Raw genomic sequence first — 13,955 nt, 5'->3', positions numbered from 1 at the left:
AGCTTGGTAGTCCTTTGTTTCCTCAGGGATTTGAAATAAAGCTTATGGTCACATGGCCTTCTCAGGAGAAAAGTGTCATACTTCAGACAAAAGCCAGCAGAGAATCAGTTTTATACCATCTCCTGTTTTCCTCTCCGAACTTGTCCAAGAGCCTGGAGGTTTGCTGGGTCTGTCTGCTGTTTGGACCATGTCAGAGAGTGGTTCCCTGGGCCCCTAGTACTCATGTTTTTTGTCCTGTTCTTGGCAATCCTTTTTATATCAGCTGTCCCACCTCTTGTTGGAAATTTTTGGAATCTGTTATTGAATTTCCAGAAGGGAAGACGGAAGCAGTGTGCACGATAGTATGGAGAGCTGTAACAGTTTTGTGTTTGAGCATGGTATTTGTTTTTAATTTGAACTGTTTGTACAGAGATCATTTTTTGAATGGATACCAAACTGGTAAAATAAATTTAGGCTTTTGGTCTTTTTTGTTTGTTTTTCTAGGATAAAATTTAACTTTGCTAATCACTTCTCTTAAAACCGGGATTGTTCCCATTATAAGATAGAGAGTGAATTTCATTGTTTGGTATGTACTTTAAAATATTTTCTAAAAGCTTTTTATAAAATAGATTAAAATCCAAAATGTATAAAGCTTCAAATTCATTGTGCTGCTCCCCCTGCCCCTGTGTTTAAAAACATTGTGTAGAGCTAATTCTTCCTTGCATTGTGCTGCTTGCACTGGGGCTTCAACTGCACACTACAAACTGAACTGTGTTAGTGAACTAATTTGATGTAAAAATGCTTGCAAGCAGAGTGAAAATACTAGATTATTAGCTAGGGTGAATACTGCATCATTGATTGCTGCATAATTATCTTTTAAAATATGGGTTTCCCCCCCACCTTCCCCCCATTGGGAAGGAGAAACCCATAGGTAACTGTCACCATCATAAGGATGCTTCAGATGTATTGTACCTACCAAGACAAGAATTTTACCTTTTTACATTTGTTATTTTGGCTGAGAGAGTAATTTTAATGTATACATAGACGTAGCTCAGTGCCTTTTTAAATAAAAGTTTTAATGAACTGCGTTATGTCTCAGATCAACTGGATAGGAGATACTTGCTGCTCTTTCCTGTGTAAATTGCGTAAATTGTGTGCCTTCTGTAGTTAGCAGTTGTGAAGTTGAAGAAACACTGGTTGTATATAAACCAATACTTAAATGTAAACTTTTCTGGTAATTTGAAATCTTATCCAGTCTTATTTCCTGGAGCTACAGCTTTCTTCTTCGTTGTGACAGAGCATGAGGTATAAGCTGCTGATATAAAGTTGTCTTGGGGAGGAAGTGAACTATACTGTGCTGAGACACTATATTAAAAACGTGTAATGCTGGGCTAACGGTTTCAAATACAACATTAGGTGGCAGTAGTAGACTCTTAACACCGTGTGGGTGCTTGTTAAATTTATTTTTAGACAGTTTTCCAAATGAGAGATGGACTTGAAGAAATTTTATTTTAATACAGAACATTCATGTTACATCACTATGAAGGGAAGCAATGGGAATGATTTTTCCTGAATGAATCAGTTTTGATCATAGTTAATTACAGTATTGAACAGAATGATACGAAAGCATCGAGGTTAAAGTGGGTGCAATGTTGTTGTGCAATGCCACTACTGATATGCCTGGTTTAAAATGGAACTTTCTTATTTGCCTGCTAAGTGAAGGTGTAGGTTTTGTTAGGAACTTGGCAACAGAAGAGAGAGCAGTTAATCAGGAATAAAATGTACCATCCCCGTCCCGTCCCGTCCCCCCTGCTTCTTACCATCCTTTTTCCCTTAGAAAGCAGAGGAGATGGGTACTATTAGTATTCTTTTTTTGGTAGTGTAACTATTGGGTAGTGTTGGATGGAGGGAAACTGGTGACTTCAGCCTGAGATATCAACAGGAAATGTTTGTGGTTTTCTGCTCAAGAAATACCTGTTTGCTCTTTCTCTGTGGTGCTTTGGTTGGGGTTTTTTTTTTTGTTTGTTTGTTTTTTTTTAAATGAACTTGGAAGAAAGCAAGAAGTCCAAAGTTGGAGCAAGGTTAAAGAAGATGCTTACAGAAGAGGCTGGAGTAGAATCTTTCCTTCTGTGAAAGTCACTAGTCACTTGCATATTCATGGTCTCACATTACTTTAAACTTTGAGCTAAGGTAGCAAATGACTTTAAATCATCTGCATCTTGCTGGAAGGTTAGGACCTTGTCCTTCCCTGTGTGGGTCTTCCCGCAGTTCTTTATGCTTTGTCTAGTTTTTCTGGTTGCATTATGGTTGATATCATGGAAATATATTGGAGAAAAAACGGCTGACACCCAGGCTTTTTCTGTCCCTTTTTTGCCTCCCTTTGACCTCTCCAGGCCTGAGCCCTGTTTGTCATGATTTCACTGACTTGACATTCATGCTAATGTCACTATTTGATATACTTATTCAAACTATTAACAGGCTTTCCTACCAAATCTCCTCTTAGGACTCGTATTTTAATGATTGCATCTCCAAGTGTCATGTTAGTGATAGAAAAGACTGCATGGAAAGGTGGGCTGTGAGGGGCAGAGGATGGATTGCTGCAAGTTGGTATGTATGAGTTATTCTTCCCCCCCCCCTTTTTTCTCTTCTGGTCTGTAGAGGCCTTTCCACATCAGAACTGTCTTTTTATCGCACCCAGGATGTGTACCATGGTGTAGACTTTTACTGTTTATTGTACACCCTCAAGGGATTTGACTGGCTTGGGATCACTCATGATCCTATGAGATCCTTGCCCTAAAGAGATTTTAGTTCTTATAGTTCCCAAATCTTTGGCATGTATTTTTGACAATCAATACATTTGTTCTGAGTTTCTGAATATGTGAAAGGGGATAGAGTCCACGATGTTGGTTATTACTTTGGTGGAAGATAAGAGTAAATGTAAGCAAAGAATATTATATTTATTGTTAGTCAGAAGCATACTGGCTAAAACGAATCCATCTTTTTTGTGTTTGTGTTCTCCAGAAGCTGCATTCAGATTTCATCATCAAGGGGTGAAAAACATGGGGTTTTTTGTTTGTTTGTTTTTTAACCTTGGGTCAACTGACATGATGTAAGATTGCAGTAAGAACAGGACCATTTTGGATTGCATAGCTACTTTGTGAACAGAGGTAAAATGTAGGGTGTATATCAAACCTTTAATTGTTGAAATGGCAACTGGTTTAGCTTCAGCACATTTTTCTTAGTGTTTATCTTGTGTAAGTACCTTACTCTTATGAATAGAAGATTTTGGGCAGTTATTAGCTTCATACACACAGCTTTGCGGGTTCTTATTAAGCATAAACTTAAAAAAATTCCACTGAGATAGAACTGGCCTATTTTATGGCACTTCCCCCCCCCCCCCCCCCCTTCGTGGGATGGACATTTTCCATTGGATAGGCATTGTCCATACTTGTTGTTTTGGACATACTAAAGAAACAAGTCTGAGATCACGAAATCAACATCTTGAAGAAAAGGGAGGTCACAGTTTGCTTGGTTAATAGTTTTTTATTCCTGGCTTTAGGAAACAAAAAAAGTATGTTTGTTTTGATTTGTGGGTTATCTAGTGACCAGCAGGATAAGGAAGCTCTGTAGAAGTGAAGTCTTTGTGGAGGTTTGAGGTAAAACTGTGGAGATCCAGCCCTAGAGTTCTCCATAATATAGCCAATTTGGCTCTTCCAGGAGAAATGCTGTTTGTGCTTTCGGACTTGGTTTCTTTTCTTCTGTTATAGTTCATGGAAATACTTTTCCTCACATTTTCTTACAAGCTTTTGAAATATTTTATATCTGCCACTCGGAGAAATGACTTTAAATTAGATTAATAAACTAGATCATGATCTTTCAGGAAAGTGGAGCTTGACTGTGTTTTTTCTGAGCTATTTTCTGTGTACTGTAGTCTGGTAGTTGCTCATCCAAAGTGTGCGCCATGTCTTTTATATCTTGGATCACTTCTCCCATTTTACGTTAGATGAAAGGTTCATTGCGAAGAGAGGGTTTATGTGTTTAAATTGGCTTTTTGTTTCTATTTAGAAGTGATGTACTACTATTTTATACTTAAAATTAGTGCTATCATGTTGACTTCTCATTAGTTTGGTTCTCTAAGGGGAAAAAACCGCACATGGTCTGAGTGTGTAGTTAAAAATTGCTATAAAGTGTCCTCCCTGTTCTCATCAGCTAAATGTGGAAACATTTTACCAAAAAGCTTGAGCTATTGTTTTAGTTTATATTTTTTTCGAAGGTAAATATAACTGGCAAAATGTAAAATTTGTGAGGATGTATTTGAATATGTTGAATACTGCACTTTAAAACCATTCTTGTAAGCTTATACTTACATGCTAAAGAAAGAAAACGTTATGCCACCCTGTAGGTTGCTATAAAGATTGTTTATGCAGCTCAGCATAGGACTTAAAATACGTTGAATTGGAGAATTTTGAAAAATGTACTGTGCGACATAGGAGACCAAATCATGCTAAAGTGCAAGGAAAGACTATACATCAGTTCAAAGGCTACATTATTCAAAAAAATACAACCATAAAAAAGGTAATAAGATTACATTCTCACACTTCATGGCTAGTAAGGTGCATTAAGCTGCTCAGATATTCATAACTTACTGTGACATTTGGGAAGATTACATTTTGCTGTGCACAGCCATTACTGCAGCTCAGATAATAACTAGCCAATGCATGGACCTGGATTATGATCCCTGTCATTGGAAACAAATTTGTGTTTTGAAGGTTGATCAGTTTCAAATCACCATTAGAAAGGGTTAATATGAAATACTGTGGGGTGTGTGTGTGCTTATGTGTATCTAATGGGTATGCATACATATAGTACATCAAGTGTACTGTGCCTTTGGTATATTGCTTTCTCTGTCAATTTTTTTTGTCCTCACTTGCCTTAACGGAAATGTTAAAATGGTAATTATTTCTACCATAGCATATTATTTCTAGAATGTACTTGCTGAAATGCTTATGTTTGCAGATTAGATTGGAAACCTAATATGACAGCTTCCTGGATGGGTAGTTACTGATAATAGTGTATCTAGCCAAAAATGAAAGATTGGTGGTGTGGACTATAGGGTGAAGGTAAGGTCACCTCTAGTTGCTGTATATGGTTTTGGTGTGATAATTGATGGTTGGCTGGTAGTTAATACCAAATGCATAAAGAGTTGAATTTCTTGTTAAGAATTAGCAGGTGTTTTGTGGCTAGAATTTAACCTTCAGCTATTCTGTCTGTACACGGAATGCAGTATTTTCTTTGTTTCTTACCTTGATGGTGAGAGAGAGAGAGACTTCTTGAGGAATACCTCAGTTTTGTAGAGGATGATAAATTTAGTGTCAAATAAAGTGTAACACTGGCTATGTATTTTACCTTTTCAAATGTTTTGTTCAGGTTTTTCTTTAAGAGGGGTGTACTTTTTTCTTTGCATTTGTTCTCTGATAATTCTGTATTAATCCACTCTGCTCAGCATTATCCCTTGAATTCTACCTGACAGAGCTTTCTTGAGGTAGGCCCCTGCTCCATCTTATGGAAAGGGAAAACTGAGGCTTGGAGAATGATAATGACTTGATAGATTTGTTTGAGTTGACAGGGTGAGTTGATATAGAGAAGCTGGGAATATAACTCAAGTCTCCCCATTTAGTTCCTGTGGTTCCCCTAGATATTAAGGAAGCATCTGATAGTAAATTGCATAATTATTTTTCATGACCAAGAGGGGAGCCAATGGAAAAGTGTAAATTACTGTTTAGAAGTTGTTGCCATGAGACATTGTCTATTCAGTCATAAAAGCAGTAACTTTCTCTGCTTCTTGTGATGTTTGGCATTACTGATTTATGTCCAGAAGACCAAAGATTGCTTCTTCAAAGTGACAAGATTTAGACACTTGAGGAAAATGTATGGTAATTTCAGTAGTTAATGAAGAGTGTATATTCTGTTCCATTGGGTAAGTTTATCTTCAGATCCTGACTAGCTGAGAGAAGCTGTCGGAGCTAATACGGAAACGAGTTAGTATATGTATTTTTGGGCAGTTTTGACGAGGTATGACTTCGGCAAGTGACAGTACTGAAGCTGTTAATGGTCAAAGCCTGTGAAAAGAACACCACGTAAAACAGAAATAATGTCTTCTATTAGACAACATTGTAGAAGTGAGAACAAGTTGAAATGCTTTTGATCCTGAGTCCAATTCGATCATTTGAGTCAATGCTATCTGAATTCCTACTTGTATGCTGGTATATAATGGGTATTATGGCAAGCATTAAGTTTAATACTGCTCTAAAGTCCAAGAGAAATTTAAAAAGAGGAGGGGAGGAATTGGGGTAGAGGAGTTAGATTAGTATAACCTGTCTTTCCTTCAACTGGAATTTTTATTTTATTGAGTACACAAATGAGAATGAAGTCGGTTACTTCCTTCCCCCCTCCACCTCCTTGGCACGCGCATACGTGGTTATTACTCAGTGTATGTTCAAACAAAGCCTGCATCTAGGAGACCTGAAATATTACAGGATTTAAGTGCCTTACCAAAAACATAGTCAGAGACTTCAAACAGTGCTGCTGTTTTACGTTCCTGCAAATACAGCAAGCATTTGCTTCCTTTTAGTACCTGTGGCTACTAGTGCTATTAATAGCAGTTAATACTTAACCAGCTTTATTCAGTATCTCAGGAATGACTCTTAAGTGTTTATCAGTGGTAATATTTCTGATGTGCATCAGCTCCTTTTGGCTAGAATTGCTGCCTTATTTGAGGATTGTTAAGCACATGCAAAGGAAAGCTTTCAGGGCCACTCCAGGCCATTTAAGGTATCTTGCTGACTTGTCTCTCTCACCTGTTGTGGAGTGCTCGCTTGGTCTCTTTGCTTTTTAGCTGTGTGGGGCAAGCTCAGGACATCTGTATCTTAAACTACCCAAATGTTCTTCTGCAGCAATTATCTGATAGTAGGTGACACCTTAGGAGCACCTTTGTTGAAGTTATTCAACAGAACTTGAAACAGAGGAAAAGTAAAACTTGATATATTGATATTAGCCTCATTACAGTTTTTTTTTAGCTTACGTCTTTGATAGCTTTCTTCTTGCAGAATGAATAACTTTAAACATGGAGTGGTACTTTGATACAATTGTCTTAAGGGTTTTTTTAATCTTTTGTCTGAAAGCTTGTTGGGGGCCAGTTTGACTTGGAATTGAACTTTATCATCCAAGAAGGAGAGGGCATCACCTGCATGGTAGACCTGCTGGACAAGTGTGACATAACCTGCCAGGCTGAGGTGTGGAGCATGTTTACAGCGATCTTGAAGAAAAGTATACGCAATCTACAAGCGTGCACGGAAGTGGGGCTTGTTGAACAGGTGCTGAAGAGGATTGATAGAACTGACAACATGATTGCAGGTACCGTTTCACCCAGTGTATGACTCAAACTGTATTCCTTTTATGTAAAATCTCATGGAAACATTTATTAATTAAGTGATAGAAATTTGACATTGCATTTTATTAAGCAATTCTATTGCTGTTCTTTTCCTTTTCAGATCTCTTAGTGGATATGCTGGGTGTGTTGGCTAGCTATAACTTGACAGTTCGAGAGCTAAAGTTATTCTTCAGCAAGCTTCAAGGAGAAAAAGGGAGATGGGTAAAAGAAAACACAAAACTGAAACCATTTTTGTAGTGTTGCTTATATTTTCCCGAAAGTTTACAAGTTAAAAGACTGTTTGATAACCTTTATAATCAACAAATTTTAAATGTACCAAGCAACAGAGGATGCTTTGTAGTATTATATCAATGAATCTTTTTACTTGCAAGCAACTAAAATACAGAGAGTAGAATAGGGATGAAATTAAATTTCCTCCTGGACCTATGGACTGGATTGGTCTTTTTGCACACCTAGGAATAATATGGTGATTCTAAGCAAGTGTTTTTATGCACATTTTTACTTTTGTAATTCCAGTTATGTGAAATTGAAGGAAAAAAGGTTAAAACTTTTTTGAATACCAGCGAGAAATAACTAAAAATGCCTATGTAGGCAGTTTAGTGCGCTCCTGTTTCACATTGTTCTTTACGTGAAGATTGAAAAAAATTATCTAGTTAGGGAAGTGAGAATTTGTGGCAGAAATTGAAATGAAGGAAATAAGGTCCAGCTGACAAATTGTATCATGTGTTTTCTCCTGTTCCTGCATGAACTAGAAAAGGAGAAGAGGGTCTCCTTTTACTGTTGAGAAACTCTGTCCCTAAAGTAAAAATGTATATGTTGTAGATGCCACCAGATAAAGTTTTCTTTAACATAAAATTGTTGTTTTGTTGGAATTAGGAACTATTTTAACAATTGTTTTACATGCTTTGAACATTAATCCAGCTCCTGTTATCTCTAAATACTCTGCCTAGTGTAGACAAAAGGTAGCACAGTGTCTCTCTCTACTTCAAATAGTTTAAAAAACGTATTCAGTATAAAAGCCAGTGTGCACAAATAACATAGCAAGTTTTAAAGGATCTTTTGAAATAAATAACTTTGGGGATCTTGCGCAAATGAAAATACTCTAAACTTAACAGAGGGTTTAAACTTAATAATTGAATGTACAGAGTATATTTAACCATAGATGAATTAAAGTTGTCTCCGTAACACTAACTTTTTCATTTCCTGTCTCTCTGCTATTTGCATTTAATTTCCTTTCTTTATTAAAGACTAAATATAGAGGAAAGGAAGAGAAAAATGCCACAGTGGCATTGCTAAGGAGTTGTACAACTCCATAAATCTTAAAATCAGCAGTGCCGTAAAGATATAAAGTATTTGGCTACAACACAAATTACCTAGTTGAATTCTATAGCGCTGAAGACATCTAAGCAGTTTTCAGTGTTTCCTCCTCAATTTTAATTCAGATTCTTGAAGCACTGTTTTTCTAACTATAATTTTGGTACATTGAAATACTTGTAATGGATCATGCAATGCTTAGTTTTCAGAGATTGGCTGCTTATAAGGGGAAAAGGGGAACTTTCAGGAAAAGATCAGAAAAGTAAAATTGTAGTTTAAAAATAGATCTACTGGAAAGTTATGGAGTGGTAAAAGAAGACACGCAAAATTGCTCTGTCACTATGACCAGTATTTGCCGTGCTGCTGTTGTGAGCTCATATACTCTAGGTGGAGTTTATAGTTGCCGAGTATTATAACAAAATCAGTGCAGAATTAGGGTGGTGGTGGGGAAGTGTTAAGTATTGACACTAACTGAGCACTCTGTTTAGGTGCTCCAAACTGCCCTTGAGATTTGAATCTTTCTCCATGGACTTACATGAAGGGATATATGTAGCCAAAGACACTTTAATCTAGTATATGACTGTAGTCCTGATGAAAATAGTCCTGTCTGCTGATCCTCCCTCTCCCTTTTGCTAGGTATTCCCCAACTCCCTTGTGCTGGCACAGGTTTCACACAGCCACAATCCAAACTGCTGTAACTGAATATTGGTTTGCATTTGGCTTTCTGAAATTAGTTTTCAGCTGGATAAATTAATTTTCTTTAGCTCACTGGAAATCCGCACAAACGGTAGTGCTGATGGGAATGAACAGATAGAGGGAGGAACAAACATTCAGGGTCAGTTTAGTTTATGCTGGATGAAAGTGGCTTTGGCCTTTTACTCCTTAATTTAGTTATCCAATTAATTGTATTTCAGTGCACCTACTGCATATTGTGTGAAGGTATCCATGACTCTCTGTTCACGTTGTTTATTGAAAGTGCTGAGAGTCTTAGCAGAGTATTACTCAACCATGTGCAAAGCTTTAAAATGTGTCAAAATTAATTTTTTGTGTGTATAGTCTTTTCTTTCTTATAGGTGTGTTTCATTTATTTATAAGTTTAATAATTCTCTTTGTCAGCCACCACATGCTGGGAAGTTATTGTCTGTGTTAAAACACATGCCTCAGAAGTATGGACCTGATGCCTTCTTCAACTTTCCAGGGAAAAGTGCTGCAGTATGTAGATATTTTAAGTCTCGTGCTTGTTTGTTGTTCTATTACGGCCATTGTTATTTTTATTTGTAGTGTTCCTTCATCTCATCTGTCGTTGTCACAGACATAGAGTTTTAACCAATTCTTTTTCTCTGCCTGACACTTACACTAAGCCTACATAAATCATGCTTATAATAAATGTGCATTATCACTATAGAAGAACAAATACTATTGCATAAAGAACGGATATAAATGAGGCTTTTTTTTTTCTTCTTTCCAGACTGATTCAGTTAAATCTTGTTGCAAGGAGAATCTACCTGCTTTTCACTCTCATATTTCTTGGGAATAGTGCTGGTGTTAGTATCCAGTATGTGTGAGAGTGGCTCTGTGGTGGGTTGGCCTTGGCTGGACACCAGGTGCCCACCAAAGCTTCTCTATCACTCCCCCCCTCAGCTGGACAGGAGAGAGAAAACACAATGAATGACTTGTGGGTTGATATAAGGACAGGGAGAGGTCACTCACCAAGTACTGTCATGAGCAAAACAAACTCAGCTTGGGGAAATTAATTTATTACTAATCAAATCAGAGTAGGGTAATGAGAAATAAAACCAAATCTTAAAACACCTTCCCCCCACATCCATTCCCTTCTTCCCAGGCTTAAATTAATTCCTGATTTCTCTATGTCCTCCCGCCGAATGGCACAGGGGGATGGGGAATGGGGATTACAGTTAGTTCATCACACATTGTCTTTGCTGCTTCTTCCTCCTCACACTCTTCCCCTGCTCTAGCGTGTGGTCCCTCCCATGGGAGACAGTCCTCCACAGACTTCTCCAACATGGGTCCTTCCCATGGGCTGCAATTCTTCACGAGCGGCTCCAATGTGGATCCCTTCCATGGGGCGCAGTCCTTCAGGAACAGGCTGCTCCAGCGAGGGTCCCTCATGGGGTCACAGGTTCTGCCAGCAAACCTGCTCCAGCGCGGGCTCCTCTCTCCATGGGGCCACAGGTCCTGCCAGGAGCCTGGTCCAGTGCAGGCTTCCCATGGGGTCACAGCCTCTGCTGGGCACATCCACCTGCTCCGGTGTGGGGTCCCCCCAGGCTGCAGGTGGATATCTGCTCCACCATTAACCTCCATGGGCTGGAGGGGGACAGCCTGCCTCACAACAGTCTTTGCAACAGGCTGCAGGAGAGTGTCTGCTCCGGTGCCTCAAGCACCTCCTCCCCCTCCTTCTTCACTGACCCTGGAGTCTGCATAGTGGTTTCTCTCACATGTTCTCACTCCTGTCTTCCATCTGCTGTTGTAGTTTTTTCCCCCTTCTTAAATATGTTATCACAGAGACGCTACCACCGTTGCTGACTGGCTCAGCTTTGGCCAGCGGCAGGTCCATCTTGGAGCCGGCTGGCACTGGCTCATTGAACATGGGGGAAGCTTCTGGCATCTTCTCACAGAAGCCACCCCGGTAGCCCCCCGGTACCAAAGCCTTGCCATGCAAACCTAATACAGCCTTACATCTAGAAACCTTTGCTAGTGAAACAACAGAAAGTGTTGAACTAGGAGTGGCCATACTTTGTTAGTTTTTGTGCGCCATTTGTTAGTTCTCTTAATGATCAGATGATGTGAATATAATATATTGCTTATAAGAATTCTCTGAAAAGATGTGGATCCTAGACATGTGTAGGTTGAATAATATTGAAAAAGGATAAAATTTAACAATGATTAGTCTTTCATAATTGTTCAGGTGACTGATTGATTTTTAAGTTCTGTGGTGTTCACTTGAAAAATAATTTGAAACAAAATAGTTGGAAAACACTGTGCAGAATCTTCTGTAGGAATTTAAGTGTATCAACACTTCTGCTCCTAAAATTGTAGGATGAAACAGTATGTTCAAAATTTCATGCTTAATTCAGAATAAGATCTGAATAAGATTTATCAGATGCCTCTTTCCAGTTTTCTTCACATAAACCCATTATCTTTCTGCCTTGGTGGCTTGAGCTTAAATTTCACCATCTTGATGACATCATGAATTTTTTTAAAATGAAAACTTGAGACTGAAAGACACAGGCTTCTAGAAAAATGCTTCTGCAGTTACACATTTATCACATACAATAGAACTTGGCAATAGATGGACATGTTTTAGTTCCTTTTGGCTATTCATGTCCTGTTTTTGTATTTAATGTCTAATAATTGTGTTGAATGCTTGAACTGAATGTGATACTGGTGTGCTTCAGTAACCTTAATGTGAATATTCTTATATATTTTTAAATTAAGAAGTCCTTAGAAATCAAGTGTTTAATATCCAGGATCCATTGTGAGTTAAACCAAGCTACCAGTTCCCAGAAGCTGAGCAAAAAGACATGCAGACTGATTAGTTAGCTGGTATAGAGAAGGATTTATAGCATTTTGTTTGGACAGGGATAGCTGAATGGAACGTGGGAGCATAATAAGGAGCCTGGCGACACTCAAGTTCTTTGATGTTTTCTGTTCATTGGTATTGATCATCTGGACAGCATCTTTGATCAGAGGTTATGGCAGTCTTAGTTGAAGTGCGTATTGCAAATCTGTGCAGCAAAACAGTGGCAAGTTAATAGTAATGCTAAAAAACCTCCAGCCAAACAAAAAAAACCCCCACAATAAACCCCAATGGTTTAAAACAAAGGGCTGTGCCACACAGTTTATAATGTAAGAGCTTTTGAGCTGACATAAACACAGTGTTTGATATGCAGATTTTGGCTGGTGGGGATTGTATTTTCTTTTAAGGAAGTTTATAAGTCTGTCATAATCTAACTGAAAGGCTACATAGACAGAAGTTTCAAGAGAGAAAAGAATCTGATAAGTGAATTGTATATGATTCTCTTTTTGTGGCCAGCTTCTTTTCATAATCAGTTATTTTTCTGAATGCCAGCACTATGTGAAAATAAGTTTATGAATCTGATTAGTCTGTCAGGTTGCCACAAAACCACATCAACTTGAATTTGTATTTTGAGGAGTTTTTATGCCGTAAGGCTTCCACTAAAGCGTGTAATTTTGAAGTGCTTTATGAAGACATAGTAATTTTCTTTGAGATATAAAGATCAGTTTTTAAATACTTAGATGAATTAAATATTTTATCAATGCAGTACAAAAAGCACAGACGTTAGACCAGACTTTTTTTAGAGAAAACTGTACAGAGAAACTACATGTTTGTAGTGTATGTATTTGTAGTGTGTATCTGTATATCAGTATACATTTGCAGTGTATCTCTTAAGCTGCATACTCTTACTGTTGTGATGTTGATCTTTCTACATTAATAACTTTTTGCTTTCTTTAGGCTATTGCCTTACCTCCTATAGCCAAGTGGCCATACCAGAACGGGTTTACTTTCCACACTTGGCTAAGAATGGATCCTGTAAATAATATCAATGTGGATAAGGATAAGCCTTACTTGTATTGGTGAGTATTAATGTAAAACTCTGTTTCTGATGTTCAGTTTCTATTAACTGTTCAATGATTTCTGCTTCTGTCCGTGTATGTGCTGATTTTGTTCTCATTTATTAGTTTTCGAACAAACAAAGGACTTGGTTATTCTGCTCACTTTGTTGGAGGCTGTTTGATTGTGACATCCATAAAATCAAAAGGAAAAGGTTTCCAGCACTGTGTAAAATTTGATTTCAAACCACAAAAGGTGAGTAAAAATAATAAAATCTTTCACGTAGATTTCATGAATTTAAAAATGTAACCTAGGAGGAGTGTTGTAGCTATTGATTAGCCTTGTATTTCTGTATAAGAACAGTTACACTAGAATGAGCAAAACAAATTTGTGTTCTGAATTCTTATTTCTTTTTAATTTTACTTCTCAAAGGTTTAAGAGCAAGTTCAAAAATGCGTTTTACCAGAAGTGTATGAATTTGTGAGACTTGTGTGAGTTCTCTGAGCACTTTTTGTACATATACACAGCTTGAAAATTACAAGGCTTGTAATTTTTAACTTCTCTGTTTATAATGTGTTTTCTCCCACCTCCATAGATTCTATTCTCCTTTTCCTAAAG

The 13,955-nt window shown here is 37.8% G+C and overlaps 1 protein-coding gene across 3 annotated transcripts in view; it reads left to right on the top strand.

Moving 5' to 3' along the window:
• LRBA (LPS responsive beige-like anchor protein) overlaps positions 1–13,955 on the top strand; it is a 418,626-nt gene that overhangs the window by 35,336 nt on the left and 369,335 nt on the right. For all 3 annotated transcript variants that reach the window (XM_064450320.1, XM_064450319.1, XM_064450321.1), the window contains exons 3-7: positions 7,161–7,392; positions 7,530–7,630; positions 9,860–9,955; positions 13,239–13,360; positions 13,466–13,592. In XM_064450320.1, the coding sequence (XP_064306390.1) occupies positions 7,161–7,392; positions 7,530–7,630; positions 9,860–9,955; positions 13,239–13,360; positions 13,466–13,592 (678 nt within the window). The remainder of the gene's footprint in view (positions 1–7,160; positions 7,393–7,529; positions 7,631–9,859; positions 9,956–13,238; positions 13,361–13,465; positions 13,593–13,955) is intronic.

The sequence above is a fragment of the Phalacrocorax carbo genome, chromosome 4, assembly GCF_963921805.1.
Source record: "Phalacrocorax carbo chromosome 4, bPhaCar2.1, whole genome shotgun sequence".
Classification (NCBI taxonomy): domain Eukaryota; kingdom Metazoa; phylum Chordata; class Aves; order Suliformes; family Phalacrocoracidae; genus Phalacrocorax; species Phalacrocorax carbo.
Note: the sequence above shows the minus strand (reverse complement) of the source record. Positions and strands in the feature narration are given on the sequence as shown.